At 27.3% G+C, this 14,384-nt stretch overlaps 1 protein-coding gene across 1 annotated transcript in view; it reads right to left on the bottom strand.

Annotated features, from left to right (window-relative positions):
• The window catches only part of LOC118203144 (voltage-dependent calcium channel type A subunit alpha-1-like), a 381,721-nt gene that overhangs the window by 294,988 nt on the left and 72,349 nt on the right, over positions 1 to 14,384 (bottom strand). Inside the window, exons 9-10 of the mRNA XM_035375404.2 lie at positions 10,266 to 10,352; positions 5,035 to 5,073 (exon numbers count right to left, since the gene is read on the bottom strand). Of these exons, the coding sequence (XP_035231295.1) occupies positions 5,035 to 5,073; positions 10,266 to 10,352 (126 nt within the window). The remainder of the gene's footprint in view (positions 1 to 5,034; positions 5,074 to 10,265; positions 10,353 to 14,384) is intronic.

Here is a 14,384-nt window from a genome sequence, read left to right as displayed (position 1 = left end):
TATTTTAGTTTCCCAGGATTCTAATATAAACCTAAAGAGATTCACCTGAAAGTTAATTACAGGTCCGATGCAATTTCTGTGGTGAATAAATATAAACTCGCAACAATTATTTTTATTATGGCCTAAAAACAGAAGAATACGGAAGAAATAACATTACATAAGAGTAAAAAAGAAAATCCTATACCTCTAGGTTTTGAAAATCTAAAATTACTTATCACATGTATGTAATATTAATGGAAAAAAAAAAAAAAAAACCTTCATATATTAAACTAAACACATGAAAAAAAAAGGAATTTTTTTCATTTTTTAAAATAAAAGTATTCGTGTGGTGACTGGGTGTAAAAGACTAGGCCCATTGTAGCTCATGCATGTTGTAAGAGGTAAGAGGCGACTAAAACGGTAACCAGCATCCGTGGGTATAGCTGGCCATCCTGCCCTTGGGGATTATATCAAGTGACTGGTCTTCCAGGTCACTGGTTGTGCGCAGGACTATTAATCACCCTACCTAGTAAAATCCCTACCGATTCAGAAACCTCAAAAAGAATTTTCTGGACTGATACATTTCTGACGACCTGGCATGAAATCGGACCTGAAATTTGGAACATGGAATGTACAAACTTTACATGGAAGTGGAGCACTGGAAAAGCTAATTGACACTTTCATCCAATACAAGCTAGATGTCCTGCCCATCCATGAAATGAGATGAACTGGCCAAGAAGTGATTGATAAACGAAACTGCAATTGCTATTACAGTTGCCATATAAAGACACATCAATTCAGTACTGTTAGTAAGCGAATTAGGGATAGAGTTATTAAATTTAAAGCAGTGAATGAAATAATTTGCAATATATGCATTAAGGGTAAAGCACAGAATATTTCAATTAATATGTACTCATGTTTCCATAGAAGAAAAAGATGAGGAGGAGAAGAATGAAATCTATGATATTCTTGATAGGATTTATACTGGATGTCATTCAAATGAGGTAAAGCTCATTATGGGAGATTTTAATGCATAGGTTGGAAAAGATGAAAACATGAGGGTATTCACTGGATCCCGCAGTCTACACAATGAGATGAGTAATACTGATTTTAGACTTGTGGACTTTGCCATCCCATCTAATATGATGACTGAAAGCACAACATTTAAACATAAAGATATACATGAAGCCACCTGAAGATCTCCTGATGAGAGAACTCAAAATCAAATTGACCACGTACTCATAGATCCTAGACTTAAAAGCAGTCTTCTGGATATATGGACGTTCCGAAGAGCAAATTTGGACTCTTTCTAGTTATTGTAAAACTAGGTTGTAGAACCAATAGGTCCTTTAACAAAAGGTCAGAACAGAAACACAAAAAGGCTTGATGCTGAAAAATTAAAAAAAGCCAAAATATTTAGGAAGTACAAAAAAGAACTATGTGATAAAATATCAACTGATGAGGAAAGCTTGTTAGCAGAGAATGCATAGCATAGTCTTAAACAAATCATAACTTAAACTGCTGAGGAAAACAATACCTGAGTATTCTATGAAGAAACGTAACCAATGGTTTAATGGGGAGTGCTCAGCGATAACAGACATGAAGAATGAGGTTTATAAGCTAATGATCCTGAAGCATTTCACTACAGATGTTAAGGAAAGATATAAAGAATAAAGAAGGGAAGAAAAAATAATACATAAGAGTAAAAAAAAGCATATCTTGATGAATTATATGGCAAACTAGAAACAGGATATCTATGATCAACAGATGTTTTTATGGACTTAAAAACCAACTTACACTTCAAGACAGAGGAAGATCTATTGCTGGTATCTGAAAGAAAAATTCTAAAGATGATTTTTGGACTGGTGAGGCAAAATGAACTACAGAGAATATTATATAACCATGAAATTTATAGGAAACATAATGAACCTGATATTGTCAAAATTATAAAGGCATACTGTATTAGATGGCTAAGCCAGATTTATAGATATGATGATGCATTTTCTACTAAAATGATAACCTGCTCAAAAACAGCGTGGAAAATGTGGAAAAGAATTTGAGACTGATAGAGGTAAACCAATGGGAAGTTGTGGTGCCAGATAGGGTCAGATGGAGAAAACTTAGAGGGGCAGGCTGTAGAGCTTAAGAAGAAGAAGAAAGATGGGGAGAAAGAAAAAATACTATGCAACTATTTTTATCATATTGCATTCATAAGAATCTCTTAAAAATATTAATGATTTAACACATCAAGTCAATAAAAATAAAGTGAAAATGTAACTACAAAGTAGTTCATCAATATTAATATATTGCTAGTTGAAATAAAGAAAGAATAATATCAAGTATATAAAAACATTCATAGATGAGCCTACAATTCCAAACCACATTTTTTAAAAACATTATTTATGATGATCTAAATAGACACTAATGTACAGTTAAACAAACAAAATAAAATGTACACTGAGAATTATATATATTAATAAATTCAACATGCAAATAATGACAGTGTAAAATACAGAACAGGGATTATCAAATGACAGTAAAGGTTAACAGGGAACTATATTTAAATTTCCGAATAGTGCAAGTGATTAAAATAACTTTTCCATTGCAAGTGTTTAAAAACATTCATGCATGGAAGAATGATATATCACAACCAGTTAGCATATTCTGCAGTGAAAAGGTGACACAGAATTAGAAAAAGAAAATGCTTGCTTCATTTGTTAAAAATCTCATTCTAATAAATAATGCATGCACATTTACTACAGCTTCTCATTTCAAAATTTTAATTACAAAAGATGGGGGGGGGGGGAACAAAAATTTTTGACAAACTTTCAAAAGTATTTGAACTTTAAGAATACAATATTTAAAATAAGATTAAATTTAATCTTTGGCAGACTAATATTTTATAGGAAAATTTGTAAATTTCAAAGAAGATTACCACAGATCCCTCATTCTTGAGGAACAAAAACATTTTGCACTGCTTACAAAAAATATGCTATTTAAATAAACCAAATAAAATCACAAAATTATAAAAGAGCTAAAAAAGCCTACTTGATCTATTTAAATGGCATATTTATCGAAAGTGAAGTTCCCCCTCCCCTTGAAAAAGAGAGATCTCAATCCCCTTTAAAACATAGAGTTTTTAACAAAATTAACATGAATTAAAGTTTGTATTGCAATTAATTTTAAATTTAAACTTATATGCTTCTTTTTCATAATAAAATTTCTTGCAAATTAAAATTTAATAAGTGTATTATAAGTATAGTCTTCCGAAACAATATTTTTAAATGGAAAAATATTGCTCCATGAGTACCATGACTGCCTTTTTATCTGATCGTGAGATTTTTTTCCTTACTTGGCACATATTATTTTATAATTTAAATTATTTCATATTGTTACTTTTTTTAGTGATGTAAATATCATCTTAATGAACAGAAGTTTGTGAAAAATTGAGACTAAATGAAATAATTATACAAATTTAGCTAATAGAAGCAGTTTAAATACAGTTCTTCATGAGCAGATTCAAAAAGCGGTGCCACTCAGAGGATTAAAATTGATCTATAGGGAAGGAATTACCAATTTTGCATATCACTGAAATAAGTCATAAAGTGTCATAAAGTCCTTTTAATGTATTTAATGAGAAAAATCAGCACTGTTGTGTCACTGATTTGAAATGTTGATACAGATAAAAATGTGACATAAAAGTTTGTCAATTAAAATTATTAGAAAAATAAATTCCAATAAATTTAGATAAACTGAGTATTTTGTGATGTTATGGAAAAATTTTTTAAAATGCATTATTAAAAATATATCCAATTAGAATTATTAAAAATCATAAAAAATTACTTTCAACACTGACATAACATTATATGATATTCAAAAGAATTTGTAATGCATCACAAAGTAACAGCAAATTCAGAGTATTTTTTAATGATGATAAATTCAAATATTGCCCCCTTCTTTGGTTTGAAATTTATATATACATACATACATGCATACGTATACAAATTGCCTCAGCCACTTCTGAATAAATTCAACAAAAAAGAAATATATATAAATTCGTCATTCAACATTTTAGGGAAACTTTGTATTCTAAATTTTATTTATGGGTCCAATTTTCCTACTTCTTTAATTGATCTAAATCAATATTTCTCAATCTATGGTCTGCAGACCACAAATAGTCCTTGAAGCCTGCCCTTGTCGTCCTAAATTTGCAAAAAGAAAAAGGGAAAAAACTTCAAATTAACTACATATACCACACTATAGCTGAAAATCTCGGGAATAGGAAATTATACATGGCAATCATCTCCTATGACATTTTACAAAAAGTATTTTACCAGTTACTCTATCTATGGCCTCCTCATTCTAGTCTCAGCAAAAAAAGAGGAATTTAAAGCACTTGCAATAAACGACAGGCTTATTCATTTTGCTAATGTGAGTATCAGTATTTATATAATTTTTAGCTAATAAGATAAAAATTATCCAAACTGAAGTAATAATTAAAAAACTATTGATTGTTTTGATTAATTAAAAAACAAATATAAGTTTTCTTCTGTTAACTTAAATAGTTTTAGCAACATAAAATTAAACAAATTTTAGTTAACTGTATTTTAAAAAATATAAGTATGCTGATATACATATGCTAAAAAAATTGCTTTCAAAAGTGATAAGAATATGGTGGTTTGCAGAACAACCTAATTTATAAAAACAGTCCATACTTGAGAAAAATTTTGAGAATGCTGGCCTAAATGGATAACTTATAACATAGAATAAAACAACTCCTAAAAATAATTATTCAAAATTTTATTCACTAAGGTTTTACATATCATTGCAAGCATTTATTACATGTGAAGAATAGGCTTATAAAGTATGCCGAAGTAAATTCTAAATCAATTATACAGATGATCAGCTTCAAATTATATTCTTTTATCACGTAATAATTTACAATTTCTTTAATGTAAATTAACTAATATGTGAAATATAGATAGATTACATATACTATACTGCAAACTTATTATTTCATTTTTTTGAGATATACCCTACATTTAATTCCTATACCTTTCAGCTTAAACTTTGCAATTGTTGGTGCTGTGCGGTCTAGTGCCAAGCAGAGGGCAAAACAGAAGTGATGCATATGCAAAAGAAGAAAATGAGATTAGTAATTTCATGTACAAATCATTATTATATAGACACAGACAAAATGCTAAAATTACTTATAAAAAAATACTTTACGTAGCAAAACTTCAATCTATTTTTTTTTCAGACTTATTGAAGGAAGTAAAGAATATTAGGAAAAGCTACAAAACAAGATTCATAAATTTAAAAGAAAATATATTTTAATTTAAACTATAAATAGAAACAACTAACCTGTCACCCACAGAACTTTCTTAAAACTCAATCTATTCTTTCAAAAAAATTTAAATATACAATGAAAATATTTTGGTAATAACGTAGCACACTGTTTTTTCTAGCACACGAGTTATTATGAGATATAATTTCAGCAAAACAAATAAAAAGAACAATTTTTTTTAATACAAATTATTCAAGAAGAATTTTTTTTCCCTGTAAAGAATTTAAACACCAATATAGGATAAAAAAAAAAAAAAAAAAAAAAAGAGATATTCCAAAATTTCAAAAAATTTCCAGAAAAAGATTAGTGAATAAGAACTTTAAATTATTACGGTGGAAAAAATTCCAATGATGTTTAAAAGTTATAGTATGTATCTATGACAAAGCATAATTAACTTTATTTATTATAATCATTTGGATTAACACACTAAACATATTAAAGATGTTTAATTCCTAGTTTCCTAATTCAATATTTTTTATATCATTGTTAAAGAAAAATATATGAATCTAATTTAAAAAAATATACAGCAAACAAGTGCATTTCCAAAGAATTTTTCAACCAAAGGGCCAGATAATTCCTTTGGAACAATTTATCAGCAATGGCTGAACCCACTGAATTTTCAGCTCTCTCATCACTCAGAATGACGGTGGACACACTGATATTACACCCACAAGAAAAGGGGAAAGACATGAACTTTTCAAATTTGGTCTCTGAAAAAAAGCTACATGAATTAATTAAAAATGAATTTTTATAATGAAAATTAACAAATTTAGATGGTGGATTATTTAATTAACTTATTTGCATGAATATTTTGTTATCTAACATGCAGACAATAAAATTTGTTAAAGTTTAGAATTAAAACTGTATGGAAGAAATTTTATTTGTGATCCGATCTGATATTAAAAGGGACTAGTAAACAAAGAACACTCTTGTAGACTACATTCTCATTATAGAGTTCTCTTATTAGTTATAATCAGAAGGCTTTGAATACAAAATTCCGAGCTAAATTTACTCCTTAATATTCTGCAACTCAAACATTAATATTTTGAAAAGCTTATAAATTTACTGATTCCACTGAATTATGCATATGAATATATTTGTAGGAAAATGACTAGAATTTGATGTCTGCAAAAAAAAAAAAAAGTTTTCAAGTTTTTTTATTTGGTTCTATCCACAGGAAAATTTTAATTTCCATCCATACAAGCATTTAATTGTGAAGCATACTATTTTTCTCAAAGCAAAATTTTAATTCCATTGTATTAAAATTTATCAACGACCAGCATTATATCAACGACCACAAAATACATGTTTCACAGTTTTAATCTGAACATAAAAAAAAAAAATAAAAAAATAAAGAAAATATTCATTAAATATTTATGCTGCATTAAACTGTTAAAAATAAAGGTTAACGATTCCATTATGTTGCAGGGATTGAGCTACAGCCTTTTTTATGTATAATCTTACACATAAATATCATTCTTTTACATGTTATATTTCTTATTTTTGCAATTTGTACCTAAAAATTAACAGCTGCTAATTTTTCATTTTACTAAATGACAAACATTTTTCCTTTGAAAATATACATTCATGCATACTATTAATTTCACTTTAAACATTGTTCAAAAATATTGCTGGCAGTTGCTGGCATGAATACCATAAGAATCAGGATACTCTGTAGTCTCACAATGAACTTTTTTAATGGCCTTGAATGCCATTTAACATTGAAATGGCAGTAAAACACAATGTTACTATTCTGTTACATCAGTACAGACATTCATTTATTTTAAATATGCAAAAAACAAAAATGGATAAATAGAAATAAAAAGTGCTTTATTATAATAAATGAGCTTACTTTCAATTTAAAAATGCCTTTGTTCTGATTCAGTTTCAATACAGAAATAGTTTAGAAACATATTTAAAGTATTAATTGCTAACACATTTTATTCATGAATGATAAATTATTTCATGTCAGAAAAATTTAATTTTATATGACATTCTAAAATTTTTACACAGTCAAGAGTTCAAATGCAGCACACACATATATATATAATATCTACATACATGAACTTCATTCAATAAACAGAGAAAAGGAATTATCATGAGATAATAGATTGAAGTTTCACTATTTATCATATAATAAACCTATTCATACATCTACAAAATTAAGTAATGAATACCCGTAAAGGGCCAAATAAAAAATTATATAAATATACATATATACAAAGAAAGAGTTTCAAAAAGATTGCATAACTAAATATATCTTGAACAGCTAGTCATATGAGCATGATTCTAATTTAACTTTCTAAGTAATAAAACTCTTTTCGGAACAAACTATGGAATTATGTATTTACATATTAGTTATGATCTAAATATATGCAATATTTTGTTTTCATTGTTGCTTTCCTATTCTTTAGATCAATAAAGAAAATAAGGGCAAAATACTTAATAACAAATACACAGTGGCAAGAAATCTTGTCCTCATACACACACATATATATATATATAAAGACAGCAAGCAGACTGCACGCTAGTATAATAGAAGTTAGCATAAGAAATGCAAGATTATGTTATTGATGTTAGTTTTAAAAAAATGAAGTTATTGTATTTCTCAGCAGAGGGAGATAGAATTGTTTTAGATAATCTTTTAATTTAATTATAATGAAATTAAGATTTTAGCAGTGATGGGTTTGGAAATTGTTTTAATAATTTGGTTAAGTTTCCTATAATCTAGTTTTTGCATTGTCATCTTTTTCATAGGCTAAAGTTACATGAACAACATAGGAGATAGATGATAGTTTTATGTCATAATTCTGTATGTAATAATTCTTCCATTTATTTTTGAATGCCATTATTATCTTTAGGGTATGTCCTGTATGCTACAGAAAATTATGATGCTAACATTAGTTTTGGAGGTTCAATACTAATACAACCCACATCATATTTAAAAAGGAAATCATTGAATTTTGGTCACTTCTGTAAGTTTCTTCTAAGTTATTATGAACAAACATGCACACAAACATATATACTATTAGATATAATACAGAAATGAAAACTTATATCTATATACACAAGCACACACACACACACATACCCACATCCATACATGCATGTATAGTCAAATCAAAGCTTCCAGACTCTGAAAGTTTTACTAAAAGTCATTTAGCAAAAATATATAAAATTAAAATTTTTCAGAAGCCTTCTTCAAAAAAAAAAAAAAAAAAAAAAAAAAAAAAAAAAAAAAGGGGGGGGAAGTTAATTAGCTATTTCTTATCACATTAAAAACCTGGGGGTGGGGAACTGGTTGTGTAATATGTAAAATTAGCCCTGATTTTTTTAAACATAATTACATAACTTAAAATTATTTACCGTCATTGGTTTAATGGTTATGAAACAAATGGCAAAAATAAGGATTTTAAGGTTCAGTTGATAAGTTAATTTTGATCTATATAAAATTTCAAACTTTAACATTTTTACAAATACAGAAATTTGGAACCCTTTGTAACTATATTAATACTTTTCAGATCCTAAGTAACTTCTTAATTGACAAAAGTTTATATTGATTTAAAAATTTGGATTAAAAAATTTAGAAGCTGTGTTAAGCAATACTTCTATAAAATTCATAAAAAACTTTATTAAAATACTTACATTAATTCTGATCACATTGAAGTTAGACTTTTTGGGGGAGGAGGTAGGGATTAATCTGGCAAGGAAAAAATTTTCCCATTGACAATTTTTTCTATTGAGTACACATACAAATTTTGTTTTTGTATGCTTTTATTAAAATGATTCATGCTGTCAAAACCTTGCTAAACTACCTTCAGTCTAAAAACCTTACTTATTTGATTTATTTCTTAAATTAGAACTATGGACTTCCAACCAGTCATTCACAGCTATTAAATCAAGCAATCTTTTTTTAAAAAGCTGAAAAAAATTTAGAAATTGTTATGATACCTTTTTACTGAAAATAAAATAGTTATATTTTGCCTGTTTTCTGGAAATATGATAATACAAAGATTAATTTGAAATAGTTTAGATTATTTTATCAAGTTCATTCATTACCTCTAGGGCAAAGGAATACAATAATAAACCTCCTTATTACAAGTCTATTTTCAAGCATTTAAGTAATTTGATGTAACTGCTTATGTATAAATAGAAAAAATGAGATAGACTTTATCGAGAGGAGTTTAAGGAATGCTGTTTTATATTACAAAGCTAAAGAATTTACATTTGAATACTGAAGACTTACAAACTTAAAGCTTAACAGTAACATAACTTGTAATTTTTGAAATACAATTACAGTTAATACTAAAGATACATATTTTTAAATTTAATACTATATTAAGACATTTAGGTTCACATGAATGTTTAAATATATATTATATATTATTTGAATTAACTAATAACTAAAACACATTTAGGGGGAGGAATTAAACTTGAAAATAAATAATCAAACATTTTAATAACCATTATCTAGAATGAGAAATATTTAAATTATTAAAAACAAGATAATAATGATTCATCTTAAGTATTACAATTAAAAGACATTTATGGTAATAAGAAGGTTAACATCTAAATTTTTCATGCAATAACTAACCAATATCAGTGTATGAAAAATAAATAATAGCTTAACTAATTCACAAGTAGAAATAATATTAATATTTTCATATAATACAAATGTTAAAATTTAATTAAAAAACACCACAAGCATACACATGCAAATATGGGAGGACACATTAATTTATAATACCAAAAGTGTAAAGGCATGCATATAAGTAAAAATATATAGAAAGTGGTAACATAGCCATTTGTGATGCACATATGCATATGACTTCTAAAGAGAATTAAATGTGGTGAATTACACTAACACATGCAAACATTAATTCTAAGCAACATTACAGGATAGTAAATTACGATCATTATAATCTTTTTCATCAAATACCTTCATCATCCAAATCCTCCTCTTCTTCAGTACTCCTACTATGCATATTATTTAATTTCCTTCGTTTAGCTGCAGCTTTTCTCCTGGCTGTAATTGACATTACAGAAGACAAATTACTTTTTGAATAGCATTAAGAATAAAACTACCTTACCCATCAGACAATAAGCTTTCCAATAAGGCTGTAAATTAAATAGGAATGCCAATTTTAAAAATGAAAACACACCTAAACAATAAATGCACATTAAATACATTCTGTAAAGGAGGCAAGCATAAAAATTTTAAGCATAATGCATTAGCAGAGTCCTGTATTTGATAGGCATGATAAAATTTTATCTTCCAGCAGATGAATCCAATAAAAATTAAAACCTATTTCAATTGTTTTATGGTTTATTTAGAAACTAATACCAATATCACTGAACTTTTTCCTAATAAGATTAAAATTTAGTATTTTTTGATTCAATAAATACCCATATTTCATACAAGATTGCATTATTTTTAAAAGGTTTATTAAATTTTGCTTTATTAATTTTTTTTCAATACTATTGAAAAACAATTTTTAATGAATATGTAATGTAAATTTTAAAAAACACTGTTCTTTGTCGTATTGAAAAATAACATGAACACAAATGAAATAAAAGCTTGTCCTCATTAACAACTGCTCCTGAAAAAAAGAAATTGTTGCTGTGCCTCTCAGCATTGTATTTTGCTTTAGTGAAATCAGCTAATTTATCAAACAATACGTGCCAAATATTAGCCGAAAATGGCAAGATGGCAGGTATGTTTGTTAAAAGAAAAAAATATCATTTGTCAATTAAAACTATAATTCCAAAAATTACATTAAATAATAACAAAAAATCTGATGTGGCCAGCAGATGCCAATCACATACTTTAAATAGCAACCATGATGTACTGCTCATCTATGTCATTTCTATAGTATCAACAAATATAAATTCATTTTTATCTGCACATATATCCTCAGGATATTTAGGTATCAATAAAAATGCTCATTAGTTTTTGGAATTAGAGCTGAACAGTGACTACCATGCATTTTGGGTTCAGTAAGAAGTAAAGCAATAGGTGTTTTTGAATTTGCTATTTGCTCTTGTGCCATGCCATCATCAACAGTGCAACAGAATAATAAGTTCATTTTTTGGTAACATGCCTGCACTACAAGAGTTTTGAAGTTCTGCAAAGTGAACGCTGTTATTAAAACCCTTCTCTTCTACAGCTTGATATGAAAAAAATATTATGCCTAGATATATTAGGAATAGCTTTAATATTCACTGCATTATTTTGAATTAAACTCTTCTTATAATGATCCTATATTTTTCCATGAAAAATTTTTAAAAGTTCTACGTAAAGTACTACTTCCGATTTATCATATATAGTCAAATTCTAATATGTTGTTTTTCAATCATGATTGTATATGCATATACGAATTCTTAATACCAAATGTGATGAATTTTAAATTATATCATATTTTTTCCTGAAAATCAGTTCAGAGCTTCAAATAAAATATAACTTACAGCCCATTAATTTTAGACAAAACCTAATATATTTTTCTCATTGACATAAAAGTCTTAAATACTAAAACTGAAAAGTTTTAGACTATGTTCCTCATTAAAAACTGTTATGGGCTTCAAGTAAAGTATCAGTTCTTTTACCCAAAATCTAGTCAACTCTTCCACACACATACACACCAGGCAGACATATATCATTTAAAAAATAGTATTGTGTTTTTTCTGTGTCTAATTTTATGTTTATTTAATAAAAACTCACTATCCAGCCCTCTGATCTATGTATTCCAGTTTCATTGTTAGCGGGAGGTAAAAATATGCTCATTTTACATTACTAAGAAATTCATATTATAATGTATATAAAAAAGTCTAAATATTATTTCATATTTTATGTAATATTTTTTATGTTTTATGCAAAAACAGTTTATTTCTCTCCCTCTTTTTAACACCATGTAAGAATGGATTAAAAAATGAATTTAAATGACTCAAGATGTTTAATTTCTATCCTTTTATCTACTATTTTAGATGCTTGCTGTCTACAAGAAAAAAAGACTATTCTTATCCATAACTATTAGATTATACATTTCCCAGTGTATGGAGATGGAATGAACCAACTCATGTATTTGAACACCACCACAATATTTCAGCCATGAACTGAAAATAATTCTATGGAAGGAATCTCATTTAACTACATATACAATGAAAAATAGTTTTGGAATTAAATTAGAAAAATTACCTGAATCATATGGTATAGTCATTTGCTTGAATTACATTGCAAAGCATTTTCTGCTTAAATTAAGAAGACAAATATTTATTTTGGCCTTTATTCTTAAAACTTAATATTATTATAAATATCATCCTATTAAATCATATATTGCAGTTTTACTTTAAAGCAAAATTTAAAAGAGAAATATAAAAATCTCAATTAAAAAAATAAATTATAGTTATTTTTGAAAAATGAGCTAGTAGTATATTTTAGGTTCTTAACAAATAAGTATAGAAATTCTAATCTATTTCAGTTCAATTAAAAAAATTATGAAATAATAAGAATTAAAAGTACATTTTAAATTATGCATAATGATGTCAGACAGATCATGATGCATTTTTGCAGCAGATAGCATTAGCTAATTTTTGGAAATATTGCAGCCATTGGCATTGATATTATTGCTGTCCCTAGTTTCCTTCTTAAATAAATTGAGTGATTTGGTTACGTTTCAGAGATTTCACAATATGAAGAATTTGAAAAATAAACTTTACTGCTTTTCTCAAACTGTACTTTACTGCTTTACTTCCATAAACGGAAGACCACATACTGAGTTTGTGAAAAGTTAAACTAAGTTATGATGACAATTCTTTACGTGAATGTCAGAGCCAACAATGGCTCACGAAATTCTGCATTGGTGATTTTGATCTTTACAATGCTCCTCATTTATTTTATTGTCATCGACTTGAAGTCAATGACAAAAAAATAAAAGCATTGATCAAGTAAACCCTCATTCCACAGCACAAGAGATTGCAGAAACAGTGCACATTCACCATCAGGTGTTCATGATCATTTGATGAAGATAAAATACATAAGGATATATAAAGGTGTCATTTTATTTTTACAAGTTAGAACCAAACATTTGGGTCAAATATATATTATATATATGGTGGTAGGATATACTAGAAATATATCATTCATTGATCTTTATTAAGATACATTTTACCTTTAAAAAACAAAAAATATGGCATTTCTGAGGATGCAGTAACAAGATTTATGTAAAAGATTTCAAAACATTCTTATAAAAAATTTTTAAATAATTTTGATAAAGTTTTAATGCAAAATTAACTGTATCAATAAATTTTGATTCTGTGAATGATCCAGAAACTTTTTTTAACTCCTTAATATCAATAATGAAAATATAAGAAACCTAACCCCAATTTACCCAAAACCTAAGAAAGTTTTTTATGGTCTTCATTAAACTGCTAAAAATACTTTTAGAGTGCAATAACAAATAAGCAATGCATTGTGCTTTTCCTTTGTTATTGTTCTTGTGCTTACATACATATTCTTAAGGAGCTTAACAAAAGCTATTTGAGAAAGACTCAGAGCAGAATACTTCTTTGCATTGTTAGGTATTATTAACAGTTACAGTAACAAGACTATTTTTATTTACAGGAGGTCTGCCTATCGATTTGGAAACTGAATACAGGAATAATATTTCTAATGCAGTGCCAGGTGATACTCCGGAAAGCTACATAAATGGAAATTAATTGTGATTTTTTAATACAGTATCACATTTTTTTGGTTAGCAATTTCATACAATAAATCATTTTATGATTATTTACAAAACTGAGTATGTTTTTAAGCTCTGGTTTTTCAAGCACATTGCACCTGATCATGCCATGAATTGTACAATGTTTCAATAATTTAAAATACTGCTTATTACAAAATTTGACAAAAACATTTTTGTAACGACATTATAAATATTCGTTTGACTCAGTCTTCAAAATGTCAAAAAATGAATAAATACAGTTTAATTTGAGAAACCCTTAAGACCTTGAAAAAATTCACCCTTTATTGGAGAGATCAGATGAAGATGTCAAAGATGAAGATTTT

This window comes from Stegodyphus dumicola, chromosome 12 (assembly GCF_044657685.1).
Source record: "Stegodyphus dumicola isolate Sdum_Otavi_A_Nest chromosome 12, ASM4465768v1".
Lineage (NCBI taxonomy): Eukaryota > Metazoa > Arthropoda > Arachnida > Araneae > Eresidae > Stegodyphus > Stegodyphus dumicola.
Note: the sequence above shows the minus strand (reverse complement) of the source record. Positions and strands in the feature narration are given on the sequence as shown.